This window comes from Triticum urartu, chromosome 3A, assembly GCF_056163025.1.
Source record: "Triticum urartu cultivar PI428250 chromosome 3A, HENAU_Tu73, whole genome shotgun sequence".
Lineage (NCBI taxonomy): Eukaryota > Viridiplantae > Streptophyta > Magnoliopsida > Poales > Poaceae > Triticum > Triticum urartu.
This window is the reverse complement of record NC_141875.1, coordinates 2,700,192-2,715,710: the sequence shown is the minus strand read 5'-3', so window position 1 is coordinate 2,715,710 and position 15,519 is coordinate 2,700,192. Positions and strand designations below refer to the sequence as shown.

General features: G+C 47.3%; 1 protein-coding gene and 1 pseudogene across 2 annotated transcripts; both read right to left on the bottom strand.

The window, feature by feature from the left end:
• Positions 1–698: 698 nt before the first annotated feature.
• On the bottom strand, positions 699–6,003 carry LOC125547487 (disease resistance protein Pik-2-like; annotated as a pseudogene). Its single transcript, XR_015617890.1, has 4 exons — positions 4,897–6,003; positions 3,671–4,229; positions 3,318–3,394; positions 699–2,736 (listed from the first exon to the last, which is right to left on the bottom strand). The product of XR_015617890.1 is annotated as a disease resistance protein Pik-2-like (transcript).
• A 911-nt stretch (positions 6,004–6,914) lies between these two features.
• LOC147977546 (uncharacterized) lies at positions 6,915–7,906 on the bottom strand. The gene is made up of 2 exons (XM_087514479.1): positions 7,673–7,906; positions 6,915–7,586 (listed from the first exon to the last, which is right to left on the bottom strand). Exons 1-2 carry the CDS (start codon positions 7,904–7,906, stop codon positions 6,915–6,917), a joined length of 906 nt encoding a protein of 301 aa, XP_087370605.1.
• Between the last annotated feature and the right edge of the window lie 7,613 nt (positions 7,907–15,519).

The window sequence follows — 15,519 nt, the reverse complement described above, 5'->3', positions numbered from 1 at the left end:
CGGGTTGTACTGTTTATATACTACCCTTATAGCTACTTAAAACGTCCTATACAAGCTTATGGAAGAAGTATATAATAACATAAATATCCCTCATAGAAAAAATTGTAAACGTGGATGTAATTTACAAATTCCTAAATTTGTCCCGACCCATCTCGCTGTCCCAAAGCCACACTGAACCGAAAACGCAAGATCTGTCCCAACTGCCGACACGACGGGCTGGGCCGCCGCCGCAGCCAAGGAACCCCTCGCGTTGCCATGGCATCAATGGAGTAGTGGATTCGTTCCACGCCGCCCGCTACCCCAGCTCCTGCACGAAGAACCTAGGCGACCTCCACGACCCGCTGGATTTATTTTAGGAATTCTCGCGATGCGTGTTCAGTGAGAGGAGATGTTTCCGTCGACTACGAGACGTCTATGATGACTTGGTCAATCTCAAAAACTACCTCTGGAGTGCTGGATCAGACTTCCCTAGCTTATCCTTCCCTACAAATAAATGGTTGCATGTTATAGTTGGAAATGTAGCTGCTGTTATAGACGGTTCTGGCATGGGCGGGCGGCGATGGTACATGAGCAGCTGCAACATGCCATTTGGGTTGACTGAACTGTAAGATATTTCTTCAGAGGCAGATTAAATCTGTAAGTTGTGGTCACAAGACGATGGATCAGACTGTAGCACAAATGGTAGATTCTTCAGAGGTAGCACACGCATACACACAGCAGGGTACATTTGAAGATTCTTTTCTTTTCTCAAATTTTCAAGACAGGGCTCTGGACTGACATACACTACTTTGCTAACGAACCTCGCTGAAACATACAAAAGCAGCAAAACAAACATACTTTGCTAAGCGTTCATTGGCAAGATAGAGTTACACGTGTGTGTGTACATTCAACTTTCCCACTGAAACAAATCAGTGGATCAAGGAGTAGGCGGGGTGGAAAGGCTAGCTAAAAGAAACGAACAGCTACAAGTAGAAATACAATGACGATTCAGGACGAACGTGGCTATTCCTCCAGTTTGAAAACCGGGTTCGTTGGATGTTGCGCAATTTGGCTTCGCATCTCTTCCTTGAGTGTATTGTCACAACAACCCTCGAGCGAGAGTAGCTTGAGTTCAGCTAGATTATTCAGGCCAGTGAAGTGCACTGAAGACCCATTGCAGCAGTCAGCCTTGAGCAGCTCAAGGCTTCTCATTGTGCTAGTCCCAAAGGTAACATCGCAGCTGGAGTTGAATGCGATCTCGAGGACCTTGACCTCTTGATAAGTGGGCAACTCAAGTCCATTCTCTTCCACACAAAAACGGAGCTTACCACCTTGGAGCAGCTTGATACGAAGAGTGAATAGTTTGGATAGACTCCCCAAGAGCTTGATGTCATCCTTTGTCAACATGTTCATCTCCAGATCCAACTTTCTCAGCTTGCTAAGCTGATGGATCTTTAAAACCGGCAACTTCTCTAGAGGCCCATGCAGTTTAAGACTCTGCAGTGCCTTCAAAGGCAGGTCGATGCCACACAAACAATCTTGACTGTCCTTGTCCAGCTGCACCTGCACCGACAAGGATTCCAGATGGACATGGCCTGAGATTGAAGATGATAATTTCTTGCAGTTTCTTCTGTTGATGCCGGACACTCCGAGCTTGCGCAATTGGGTCAGATCTTGGAGCCCTTTAAGGACAGCCTTCCCGCCTGATGCACCGATGTTGACAACACCGAGCGTGTGCAACATTGTCAGTTTGTTCATCCCTCCGGGCACCATAACACCAGCTTGTTGGCAGCGACGTCCACACAGCTTTGGCACTGGAACTGGAAGACATGGCGTTCTCGCAGCGAGAGGAGTTCTCACAGCTTTTGCTAAATGGATTTCGCGGCATCCTCGCAGCGAGAGGAACTTGAGACGACGCAGCAGCTTTAGAATCTGCTCGAGATGGGCATCCCCTGCACCCGATGAATTCTCCAGATCAAGCACCCGGACCAGCTTCATGCTTTGAGTTTGAGAGGCCAAGAATTGCTTCCACTCCCCAAACACCGTCAGCGACCGCAGCTTGGACAAGTCCATGCTCTGGAACACAATCTTGTCTCTGTCCCAGCTCTCCCTTATGATAAGGTGGCGTCCCGTGCTTATATCACAGCAACCCTCCAGCTCAAACACAAGGTTCTCTTCCATGGGCCGTGATACAATGTACTACTCACGTATGAAGCCATTTAAACAGAAGGAGCTCGTCTTTGTGTCACCCAACGCAATGGTGTGCGTGGTTACCGACTCCGGTGGTCGTTGGATTATGCTCATATCAAGGAGCTTGGAGAAGAACATCTCCCCGTTTTTCTCTGCTGATTTGTCTTCACTGTCCCGAGAGTAGCCCTCCGCGACCCACCGTCTGACCACACGCCTCCGCCTGATGCTGTCATCTCGAGCGAAAATTGATACGTACAAGATGAGCGGCTTGAGGGAATCCCAGCTACGGAAGTAGGAATACATCCAACCGATTAGACCACGTAGACTGGCGTACTCTGGGTTGCTCTCCAGCGTCTGCATGAATCTGTCATTAGTCAAGCATATGGCGTCCATTACCGTGACTGTCTTCGTGGACAACACACCGGCTATTGCAACTAGTACTTCGGGTAGCCCGCCACACTTGAGAATAACTTCATGTAGTTTCGCTGAATGTTCCTCACTGAGATGCTTCAGACAAGAGTATTGGTTTCTCCTTTGCACCTATTGTTCAAATTAATCAACAACTGACTATTCTTAGTATGGTAAAGACAAACTACATTTGATTTTTTTTTCTTTTTGCGGGAAAGAAATTACATTTGATTTTGGTGTTTCAGTTCCAATAATAATGTAAAACTATAAATGAAAGTATTCGTTGACAATGCGTAAATAATAAATGACAAAATGCTTAGGGAGTAAGGAAATGAACCACTACTTGTTTACTATAAGAGGCATCCTAGCATCTTTTATACAACACACTTTTAGAACATTGCCAATGTCAAACACAATCTGCGACCAACTTCTATGGAAATAAACGTCCAATTTCTTAGAGAAGCTACGATAGAAACTGATCTTATGCAATTTATTAATTTACCTTGAGAGTGGAATGTCTTGAAATTTCATGTACTAAAGTTGAATGTATATTCAAAATTTTGGAGGAGAAAAACAGTACTTGGTCTTATGTGCTCTGTTGATCTCCCTAAGCATGTACAAAGCAAACTAATGTACAAGGACTTATGGTTGTAAGAATAGGAAATCAGATAGGAAAGCTAAAACAGAGCAAAGTTTCTTGTGAATGAAGTGAACACACCTCATGGTTGAAGAGAGTAAACATGTGGCAATGCTTGAAGACCTTTGACATTGAATACACGCTCTTCCTTATCCGCGCAACATGTGGCAATGCTTGCTTCTGAGGCTGGTTGTAATGGGGAGTATCATATACTGGTATCATGCATATGATACTAGTCTATGATACTACATCCCTAATGCATAGTATCATATGTTGGTATCATAGAGGACTACATTTATTACCATGCATGACACAAAGTAGCACATCATTTAATATGATACGGTATCATGATATGATACTCAAGCCTCTCTTTCTTCATTTAATTCTATGCCACCTCATCAAAACTGCTTAGTTGGCATGCATGATACTACCTATGATACTCCCATTACGGGCAGCCTGATGTAACAGCGATGATAACGCTTTTAGAGAATCTAGACAATAAGGCAGCTTTTATCAAGTCCCATTCTTTCTTGGACTGTAGATCATCAATAACGATGAGGCAATGATGTTGGTCCAGAAAATCACGACACTGTCCAATGGGGTTTCTGAATCTTATCGTTCCATGGTTAATAGTCTCGTTGGCTCGAAGTGATTCAGAATGAAAATCCAAAAGTAAGCTCCGAGAAAAGTCCCTTAAATTGAACGGATGGGATACATCCACCCAACCATATGCCTCAAATAATTGCCCGTTAAGAATTCTATCGCAGAACAAGTTTCTTACGAGAGTTGATTTCCCAACCCCAGCAATTCCCCAGACAGATATAACATTAAAACAGTGAAAGCGTGCAAATGTTGTACATTGCCGAAGCTCCTTCATTTCTGACTCACGTCCAATGATGGGGTACATTTCCATCCAATTGGCGGCTGCATTTTTTTTAGAGGTGAGAATACTGTGAAAGCTCACTGCTTGCTCTTCTGCTCTCTCCTTGGCTTTCAGTCTATTACATTGAGATCCCTGAAAATAAGAGACCAAACTCAAATTGACGAGCATGGGTAAGCCTTCTAGAATAAATCAAAACCTTTGTTCGGAAAGTTTATGCCCCCCAACCCCAACTGCAAGTTCATTTACGTTTTTAGCTAGAAAAAGTGAATTCCCATAAGTTGGAAGTTGAGGCTATCTTAGCAACTGAAGTTTAACTGGTCATTTCAAATATTTTTTGCTTACTAATAAAGTTCATTTTCCTTTTCTGTTCGAACCTAATAACGAACAAAGTGCACAAGTACCACCAACAATTTAGTGGTGAATTCTATATATGACAATGTGTTATACAACATGTTTACATGATAAACTCTGAAATATAGTGTTACATACACATTTTAAATACGTATAGTCAAGTATAGATTCATTCTCTTTTAATGGTTATATATCCTAGAAAAGAATTGCAGCAATCAAACTTGGAAAGAAGCACGGATGCACACAATTTGTCACCTAGCAGCAGATTTGTTACCAATAAAAAAATAAAAAAATATATACATGTGAACAGATTTTAAAGATGTCTCTCGGATGATAATTGATATAGTAAGACAATGATAGAATGTGTGATTGTGCTAATTGATGTAAAAACCAGTTTAAGGCGGTAATTTTGCTGAATGTAAATGACTGACGATGTTGCAGGCTTTACCTCTCTGAAGGCATAAACCGAGTGGTCAGCAGAGAAGTGCTTCAGCTCCACTACTTGGTACGAATGCCCCACGCACACACAAGCTTGCTATTTCGAACTGCTGCGTGGACGCGATGATGCAGCTGCCATTGTTCCTGTCTGGAAGAAAAGTCCTGATAGCGTCCCACTCTGCCATGGTGGACGTACAGGTCTTCCAAGACGATGAGGTACCTCACATCCTTGACTTGCCGCACAAACTCCTTGAGGTAATCATCTTGGGTGGCCTCCGACCTCGCCAGGACGCCTCTGAGTGCCTCTTGGTGTGATTCTTCGCAGGTGTTTGCACAGAATTGCGCACTCAATCTCAATCCCCGGATGAACTCGTGGGGATTGAAAGGACGCGTGAGCTTCACCCACGCGCGGCAGGTGAAGTCCTGGCGGATCTCTGGGCGCGCGGTCGTAGGCTTTTCTGATGATGGATGTTGTCCCGAGGTCGCCGCATGTCCCCCACACCGAGATCACCTGGAGACCGACGTCTACCATGGTGATGAGCTGGATGAGATCCCCATGCTTCTTGATGTCCGTCGCCTCCACGAGCATGTTGAACGCCGTTGCGCCCGCCGCCGGCTGCACCTGCACGTCGGCGGGCTTGGATCCGGAGTCGCTTATGAGGCTGTAGCGCGCGTTCCCGGAGCTGGAGCTCACGTACTCGACCCGGGCCTTGAGCTTCTGTATCTCCGCGACCGCCTCGTCCAGCGGCTGCGTCGCGGCCGCCACGAAGGACGGGAGCAGGCGGCGCCACCAGCGGGACTTGTTGTCGAGGTGGAGGACGAACTCGATGCAGTCCTCCACGTCGTAGGCGAGCTCCCGGATCTGCCACACCCAGGTCCTGACCACGATGTTCCTGGTGCGCTCGCCGTCGGCAAGCTTGAGGAAGGACTGCATCATCTGGAACTCTGCCGCAGCTTGGAGTCCTCCTTGATCGCCCACTGAGCCTTGGTAAGCGCCCCCTCCACCACCGATTTGGCCAACCCGACCGCGAGATCCGCCATTGCTCTCTGCTTGGGGTGGTCTGGTCTCTATCTCTATCTCTATGAGTAACAGATGTGCATCCACTGAGCAGCTTGAGATGGGATCCTCTTCTTATTGGGGAAGAAATGACTTGACTTGACTTGGAGTCGTCGCATCCTTCCAAAATGCAACCGTGGTAATTAATTTGAGCTGCCCAGATGTAGGTGGGGTGTGCGTTGGGGCATCTAGCTACAACCACACATAGCGAAATGCTACTCCCTTGTAATGTAAAAAACGCTCTTATATTACAGGATAAAATTATTATATTACATGACAGAGTTAGTAGCATATATCTTAACATTCATCTTGTTGTAAAATCACTATAGAATATATCACAAAACATTTTATTTAATTTTACGGTATAATATGTTTGTCAGCAAAACAAATCCTGTATAAATTGTCGATAAAATAGCATAAAGCCCCTTAGAGCAACTCCAACGAGGCGACCCAAACGGACAGCGATTTCGTCCGTTTTTTGTTCGTTTGGGTCGGCCGCCCGTCCGATGTCCGTCCTGTTTTTGATATGGGTCATCGGCAGCACGCTCAATGCGCCGACTCATATGTGCTGGCGTGGCCGACTGGCCGCCCAATTTTTACATTGATGATTTGCATTTAAACATATTGTCAAATAAACCGAATAAAATAATATAGTTTTACAAGCTGAATAAAATAGTATAGTTTTACAAGCTGAAATACAAATAAAAATGTTCACATAGATACATCTATTGGTTGCCAACATGAGCCCACATATACTCAACCAAATCATTTTGCAGTTGCACATGAGTTTCTCAATCACGCATGTCTTCATGAAATTGGATGAACTGTTCAAACGTTGCCGCTACTTCATGCTCAGGCACAACATTCTCACCCTGAAATTAAAAGCCTTGATCGTACAGATGTTTCGGGCGCTCGTCTTCTACGATCATATTGTGCATGATCACACAAGTAGTCATCATCTCCCATAGTTTTTACGTGCTCCAGGTATTAGCAGGATACCGAACGATGCCCCATCGAGATTGCAAAACACCAAAGGCACGCTCGACATCTTTCCTAGCACTCTCTTGCTCTTGGGCAAATCCTTTCCTCTTCTCTCCGACAGGGTTGGGTATTGTCTTGACAATAATGGTCCACTGAGGATAGATACCGTCACCCAGGTAGTATCCTTTGCCGTAGTTGTGACCGTTGATAGTAAAGTTCACCGATGGGCTGTTGCCTTCGGCAAGCCTAGCAAACACCGGCGAACGCTGAAGCACGTTGATATCATTGTGTGATCCAGCCATGCCAAAGAAAGAGTGCCAGATCCAGAGATCTTGAGACGCCACGGCCTCTAGTATGACTGTGCAAGCCCTGACATGGCTCTTATACCGCCCTTGCCAAGAAGGACATTTTTTCCACTCCCAGTGCATGCAGTCTATGCTGCCAAGCATCCATGGGAAGCCCCTTCTGGCATTCATCGCCAACAAGCAGGTTGTATCTTCAGCTGTCAGCTCTCTCAAGTACTTAGGGCCAAACACAGCAATAACAGCCTTGCAGAACTTATACAGAGACTCTAGGTATGTAGACTCGCTCATACGGACGTACTCGTCAATGAGATCAGAGGACACTCCGTATGCAAGCATTCGGATGGTGGCAGTGTATTTCTGATAAGAGGAGAAACCAATCTAGCCGACGGCATCCTCTTTGCACTCGAAATAGTCATCATAGCCGACCACTTCCTCTCTAATACGGTTGAGCCCGGAATGGAGCCACGAAACAGCGGCCGCTGGCCGTTGAGGTGGTGATGGACCAACACGGCAACCAATATCTCCTCCTCGTCGTCGGACGACGAATCGTTGGAGTCGCAAAGGAATTGTGGAAAAAGAACTCGTCGGCGGAGTCCATTTCGTACCTTGGCAAACTGTCGAACAGCTTGCGGGCGTCGAAGACGGAGACGACCGGTGAGGGGAGTCGCGGCGCGCATGGACCTTGGCAAACTGTCCAACAACTTGCGGGCGTCGAAGAAGGAGACGGCCGGCGAGGGGAATTGCGGGCGTCGAAGAAGGATGCGGCTTCTTGGTTGCGGGGGGCTGTGCGGTGGGGGGAGCGGCGGTGGGAAGCAGTTTGCTCCCTGGCGGCAAAACAACGGTGACGGGCGACGGGGGGAGTAGGCGGCGTTGCTGGACGGATGTGGAGGCGGCGACAGCTGGCAGAGTCGCCGGCAAAAATGGGCGGCGGCGTCGATGATGAAGGAGGTGGACGAGGGTTGCTGTTGGCTGGGGGGGTAAGAGGGGAGGCCAATGTGCCACCGACCAGCGGGCCCGGAGAGAGGAGAAGGCGAGCGCGCGCGCGTCCGTCGCGTGTCCGCGCCGATGCAAATCCGGCTCAAAAATGAGCTAGAAATGAGTCGCTCACGGACGAAAAGCGGACGCGCGTCCGTTTAGGTCGACGCGTTGGGCCCTCCTTTTGTGTCTGCGCCGACCCAAACGGACGGCGACGGACGAAATGGGTCGCCCCATTGAAGTTGCTCTTACACTCGTCGGTTTTTCCGCGACCTCCTCCCGAGCCTGCATCAGGTCCTTCTCGACATGACCGATTTGTCTCCGCTGCTAATAAATAACATGGGGCAAGCATTGGTACACTTGGTGGAAGATGTGCTACCCAAAAAATGAAGGTGGTATGGGATTTAGGGATCTCTACTCCTTTAACTTAGCAATGCTTTCGAAGCAATGTTGGCGATTAATCACCAACCCAGGCTCTCTTTGTGCCCGAGTGCTAAAGGCAAAACATTACCCAAATGTCAGTTTACTACAGGCTACGCTGAAGAAAGGTGCGTCATTCACATGGCAAAGTGTTATGAAGGGATTGGAAACGTTCAAATTAGGATACATATGGCGAATTGGCACAGGAGAAAACGTGAATATTTGGGATGATCCATGGATACCAGGAAGCCCAGATAGAAAGGTGATCTCTGCCCGGGGTCAAACTGTCCTAACAACAGTCAGCGATCTGATCCACCCTATTACAGGGTCATGGGATGAAGAATTAGTGCAATCTATTTTCGACCCTGTAGATGTCAGGAGGATACTAGAGATACCAATTCATCACAGTGCCTTTGAGGACTTCATCGCATGGCATCCTGATCGTAAGGGGCTGTTTACAGTACGCTCTGCATATAAAATTCAATGGCAACGATCTTTCCAAGGATACATAAATAGGATTGGACGACCAACGAGCTCTCAAACTCCAGAGATATGGAGAAAACTATGGAAGCTGATGATTCCACGCAAAGTTTCAATATTCTGTTGGCGAGCCTTGCATGGTATAATTGCTTTAAAATCAATCCTGGTGAACCGTCATGTAGGGTCTGACGGCGGATGCCCAATATGCCAGGAGGCGGCTGAGGATATAAAGCAGCTCCTCTTTGGATGCGCTCATGCCAGGGAGTTGTGGAGTAGCTTGGGGATCCTTGAAATTGTCGAAGAGGCCATGGGGGTGGATCGATCTGGTTCAGCTGTGCTTGAATACTTACTACTGATGAATGATCGTCCGGTTCCATTAAAGCCAAGCCTAGATGTCAAACAAATTCTAGCTGTAGGGGGCTGGTACCTATGGTGGATCCGTCGTGAATTCACTCACAATGGATCCCCACCGCAGTCCTCGAGATGGCCCATGGCAGTTCTGGCTATTGCAAACAACTTCCATCAAGCAAATCAAAGGAGTCGAGATACCCATGAAAAAAGGTGGTTGAAACCCAATCCGAGATTTGTGAAGTTGGACGTGAATGCCTCATTCCATTTAGATGAAGGTACTGGAGCAACGGCAGCAGTCATTCGAGATGAGAAAGGTAACTTCTTAGCAGCCCAATGCAAATACTTAACACATGTATCAAATATGGTCATCTCTGAAGCTTTGGCAATGAGAAACCGTCTCGCTTTTGCAAACTCTCATAGTTTCCCTAGAGTAGAAGCAGAATGAGATTCATCAATAGTTATTGAATACTGCTAAGGCCAAATCAGATGGTGGGATGCTGCTGCTGCCATTTTCGCTGAGTGTGTGGACATGTCATCGCTTATTGGGAAGGTTACTTTTAAGCATTGTGGTCGTTCGTCGAACCAAGCAGCTCATGTGCTAGCTAGTCATAGTTTCTGTAATAAGATCAATAGTAGTTGGGTTAATGAGCCTCCAACTTGTCTTATTACGAAACTTTTGGATGATGTAATTCCTAGTTAAAGTTTCAATAAAGCTAGCCATGATGGCCTTTCTAAAAAAACATGGGGCAAGCCAAATAAATACTTCTCTCGTAAATCGTAATGGTAACCAAACTAAAAATCCTATCATGTGCCTCGCAGGTGTATTTCTTGACGTCATCGAATTCCTTTTGGGAATCTGTAAACTGGGCCTTGCCCCACGCTAACTCCTCGGATAGTTGTTGAGCTTGCTGCCGAGATGCTTGTGTAAACAGTCGACATGGTTAGCCATATAGATCGATCCTTAGTTCAGCCGCTTGCATCCCCACCTAGGGCCCGGGGACTACTGGACTTCGCATTTTTTAGACACAAGATCGGTTTTTAGGCACCTCGGAGGGACACATCGGAAAAATAAAAATTCCCTTCTAGTGTAACTCAGATAATTTCTCGGCATACACCTTGAGGACTACTGGGTAGATATAACTCAGTTTCTTAGTGATCAAACCTCATTACCTTCGAATCATTCGCAAGGACATCTGTGGCCTCCTTATGTCCCATCCACGTGGCGCCAAAGGTGCGCATCCACTGATCGAAGTGCGTCAAATTGCTGATCAGTAAATATAGGGTTGATGAACATCGCAAAATGACAACGGCGGTCGACCTCCATGGAGGTGGGTATTTTGAAAAAAAATAATCGAAAAACATATTTTAAAGTTTGAAAAAATTCTGAAAAAATCATACATGTTAGCATGGATGTATTCTACATGTGTGTAAATTTTGAAGATGAAATACATTATGATGAGAGCTACATAAAAAAGACAAATCGCGGTTTTCAAACTGATAAACAGTGCGAACACTGTTCACTATTAGAAATGCACGATTTTCTCTTTTTTGTGTAGCTCTCACCATAATGTATTTCGTTGTGAGATTTTATACATATGTATAATACATCCATATGAATGTGTAGAATTTATTTCAGAATTTTTTGAAACTCCAAAATGTAATTATTGTATTTTTTAAAATATCCACCTTCATGGAGGTCGTCCACCAAATTGCTGATGAGCATGCCTTTCTTACTTTGTGAGACATCAAACTCTCGGCCTCTGAAGGAGTCACAGAGTGTGTCGCCGAGGATGAGGCTTGTAGTTATTGACATAGTGGGAGTAACTTAGTTAGTAACATAGCCCACTTTAAGAAAATTTTACTTATGTGACATGTAGTTATTGAGAAGAGAAGTGTTTATAGTAACATAATATGTTACTGTAACATAGCGCTTCAGGAGCCGAGTTGGGGGGGCCCTGTCAAGGCGGTAAGAAGGTTGTTGTGATCCGTTCCACCGAAGTTCATGCATGTTGCCATCTCGATAGAGACCTTGATGGACCTCAAGGCCATGTCAATCAAGGAGGTGGCCGGCCGCCTGCAAGCCGTAGAAGACCGGTACACACAACACAAGGACATGGTGCGCGGCCTCCCCAACATTGAGCACGTGGACCAGTTCCGCGACGGCTGCGCACTTGACAAGCAGTACCGCACGCCATCTGGTGAAAAGAACTGGACCTAGATCTTGTTGTGTCGAGTAAATTGTATAAAACCACCGTTTTGAGGGCTAAGTTTGCGAAAAATACTAGAATACAGAATTGTTGCAGAAAGCACCACGTCTAGCGTAATTGTTTTGCAAAAACTACTGATTGGCGGATCGGACCGTGTTAAGTGAGTTTATGACAGGTCGGGCCCGTTTTTCGCCTACGTGGCACTCCAGGACGTCCCGGCAGCCGGCAGACGGCGTTAGACGGCGCCGTTAGGGCTCGTCTTTAGTCATCCACTCCCGCATCCGTCTCTTTTCCCCCATTCTTCTTCCCCCTCCTCCTCGCTCCCGCCGTCGTCGGCCTCCCCCATTCTTCTTCCCCTTCCTCCTCGCTCCTGCTGTCGTCGCCCTCCCCCATTGCTCCCGCCGCCCGTCGCACTGCAGAGATGCGCAGTCCGGCGAAAGGTGGAGATGCTGGTGGCGGCGCTCCGCCCGGCAGCTCCGCACGCATCGTACGTAGTGGAGGAGGACCCGCAGTGGATCTAGGCGAGCTGTGCGCGAGCTCGAACCCTAGCAAGCCGTCGGAGGAATAGGAGGAGGAGGACCCGCAGTATTCGATGGAATACAGGGCGACCAGAGCATTCGCCGCGGCGGTGAAGGCCAATCCGATGGGAAGCCAGCACATCGCGTCATCCTTCTGCGGCGTATGGTGAGATCCACTTTTCTTTGCTCTTCCCTTCCCGTTCTCCATTCAATTGCGTTGCCAGGGTACTCCTAGGGTTAGGGTTCATATTGTTCTATCCTATCAGATGCAGTACAAGTGTCAAATGCCGTGATTTTGTTGTCATGTGCCCTAGGACATTATTTAGATTAGTTCAGATTATGTGCTTTGTTTATCCTGTTCCCTAGGGTTGACATTTTTAGATTAGTTCTGATGTTGTGCTTTGTTTGTCCCGTGCCCTAGGATTTACATTTGTTTATTAGTTTTATTAGTGTTTCATTAGTGCTTTATAATTGGTTAATTGAGTTATCCTGTTATCTGCTTTATTTGTTTGTCCTGTCCTGTGCACTAACATGAGTTGTTTCATTAGTGTTATTCAGTTTTAATTAAGCACTTATACTGCTATGTATTTTATATTATTTGCAGCCCGGATGATGAGGTTTGGGAATTGAGGATGCATTTCCATGACAGAGACAACATTGAGAGATCTATGATGGTGTTAGACATAACATTTTACAACCTAGTAGCACTGATAGAAACAGAAGGTTATGGATTTAAAGATTACATGTACTATTTCAGGGATCCTGGGCTAGGGATAGAAGGAATGGAAGAAATAGATGATGATGACAAGCTTGAGGAAATTCTAGACAACATAGCATTGCAAAATCAGAAGATATTGAATGTGACACTTTTTAGGGCCAGTTCTCCCAATGCTGCAAGTATAAACACCAGCTCCAATGTTATTGAGCAGCAAATCCCTCTAGAAGAAATTGGAGAGCCCAAACTGTATCAGATAGATGAAGAAGGAGTGATGTTCAGTGCACCAGATGTGCATGTAGCAGCAGCAAGTTCAGAAGCAGCAGAAGTGGAGCCAATGCACATACAGTTTCAAACATAGCATAGCACCAATTTGGAGGAGCAACTTGCTTTAGGTTATGTACAAGTGGAAGAAAATCATGTATACAATTTAGAGGAGCAAATGAAAATTGAAAAGGTTATGGAGGAGACAAGGAGGAAGGAAATTAAAATGTTTAGGAAGAATAAGAAAAATAAAGAGGTCACTTCTGTGAAGAGAAAAGCTGCAGTGATGGATAATGAGGACGACAGTGATGATGATGATTTGGAAGAATATGGTGATATCCTTGCTAGGCTTGAGGAGATGAAAAGACAGAGGGAAGATCCACTCCTTCATTTTGAAGGGACACATATGTTGAGGAAATGTATGAGACAAAGGAGGAGGATGCACTATATGAGCCTGAAAGTGAAGAAGAGGATGAAGAGAGTACTCTGGAGGAAGAGAGTAATCTGGAGCAGGTAGGGCAAGATGGACAGAAGAAGAAAAAAGAGAAGACACTACAAAAAAAGACACATCCGTGGCATTTTGGGCCGAACGAAATTTTTTCTGTCATACATATGACACTTCTATGACGATAATTGTGACAAAATCCGGTATCATCATAGATGTGGTGGGCTCCTACTTCTATGACAAAAAATCATGACAGAAAATGGGCTTTTCGTCCTGAGCGGGCTGGAGACGCAGCTGCATGACATTCTTTGGGCCGTACATGACGGAAAAAACTGTGGTAGAAGCGAGGGGGAGAAAAATTTCGGGGAGTTCCCGGTTACGGTGGGAGGTCGGGGGCCGAGCGATGCGTGTTTCTCTCGTACACGTACACGCGTGTGTGCGAGGCATTGGCTCTAACTGAACCCGAGCGAGGCGTTGGGATCTAACTGAACCCGAGCGATTGCACTGCAGGCTACGCGTTACTGAACCCGAGCGATGGATCGATGGCTGTTAACTGAACCCGATCGAGCGATTCCTTCGCTACTGCTGCTAACTGAAGCCGATCGATGGGATGAACAGTGAGCGTTGCAGGGGGAGGGGGGGTTGGATGAACAGTGAGCGGTGGCGTTGCCTCTGGATGAACAGGACCCGTGGTGTGGTGGAGGGCTGGATGAACAGTAGACGGTGGAGGGGTGCCCGTGGAGGGGTGGATGAACAGGACCCCGTGGTGTGGAGGGCTGGATGAACAGTAGACGGTGGATGGGTGGTTGAACAGGACCCCGTGGTGTGGAGGGCTGGATGAACAGTAGACGGTGGAGGGGTGCCTGTGGAGGGGTGGTTGAACAGGACCCCGTGGTGTGGAGGGCTGGATGAACAGTAGACGGTGGAGGGGTGGTTGAACAGTAGCCGGTGGAGTAGCGCGCGGTGGAGGCTGGGTGAACAGGAGCCCCGTGGATGAACAGGCGCAGGTGGAGGCTGGAGGAGGTCGATGGTGGATGAACAGTAACTCGTGGAGGCTGGAGGGGGTCGATGGTGGAGATGAACAGTATCCCGTGGAGTCCCGTTTTGCGGTACGCCACACCCCTCCTGATGAACAGGACCCCTGTTTTGACCGTAGCGCTCCAACACAAGTCCGTTTCGTCCGTTTTGCGGTACGCCACACCCCTCCCGATCAACAGGACCCCCGTTTCGACCGTAGGAGGTCCGTTTCCTCCGACACGACACATTCCGTTGCCTCCCCATGAACACGACGCATTCCTTGCCTCCCCATGAACACGACGACGACGCTGTTTCTCCGTTCCGACCCAGCCATGTACACGAGCCCTGGCCGTACGTATGCGCGAGTAGGCGTTCGAGACCCCGCCCGTATGTACACATACGTGGCCGTATTTTCTTTTTTGCACCCTGGCCGCTGTATATACGTGTAAATGCTACGTGCGCGCCTCTATTATGACACGTGCGCGCCTCTACTACGACACATGCACGCCTCTACATCGACCAGTATGTACGTACACGTTCGCGACCAGAATGACAACGCTACGTACGCTTCGACCAAGTGGGTCCCGACTGTCAGGCACTTCCTTGCCTGTGAAGATGTAGCTGGTGGGTCCCAGCAGTCAGGGGGCGAATCATTTTTTTTTGCCCGAACGCACTTCCTTGTGTGCGAAGATGTAGCTGGTGGGTCCCAGCAGTCAGGGGGAAACGTTTTTTTTGCGAAATACGGTGGCCCGTCCGGTGGGTCCCGCTGTCAGGTGGAGGAATAATTATTTTGCACGTAATAAGGAGGCACTTTCTTGCTGCGGCAGTGGACCCAGCTGTCAGCCTCTCCACGTACAGTCCACGTCCGATGGAAGCCGTTCCTTGACCATGCCGCGCC

Excerpts from the sequence above, each read along its gene's own strand:
- LOC147977546 (XM_087514479.1), bottom strand. The coding sequence starts at position 7,906 with ATGCGCGCCGCGACTCCCCTCACCGGTCGTCTCCGTCTTCGACGCCCG. Across the intron at positions 7,587-7,672 it reads GCTCCATTCCGGGCTCAACC|AAATACACTGCCACCATCCG; the intron begins GTATTAGAGAGG and ends TCCTCTTATCAG.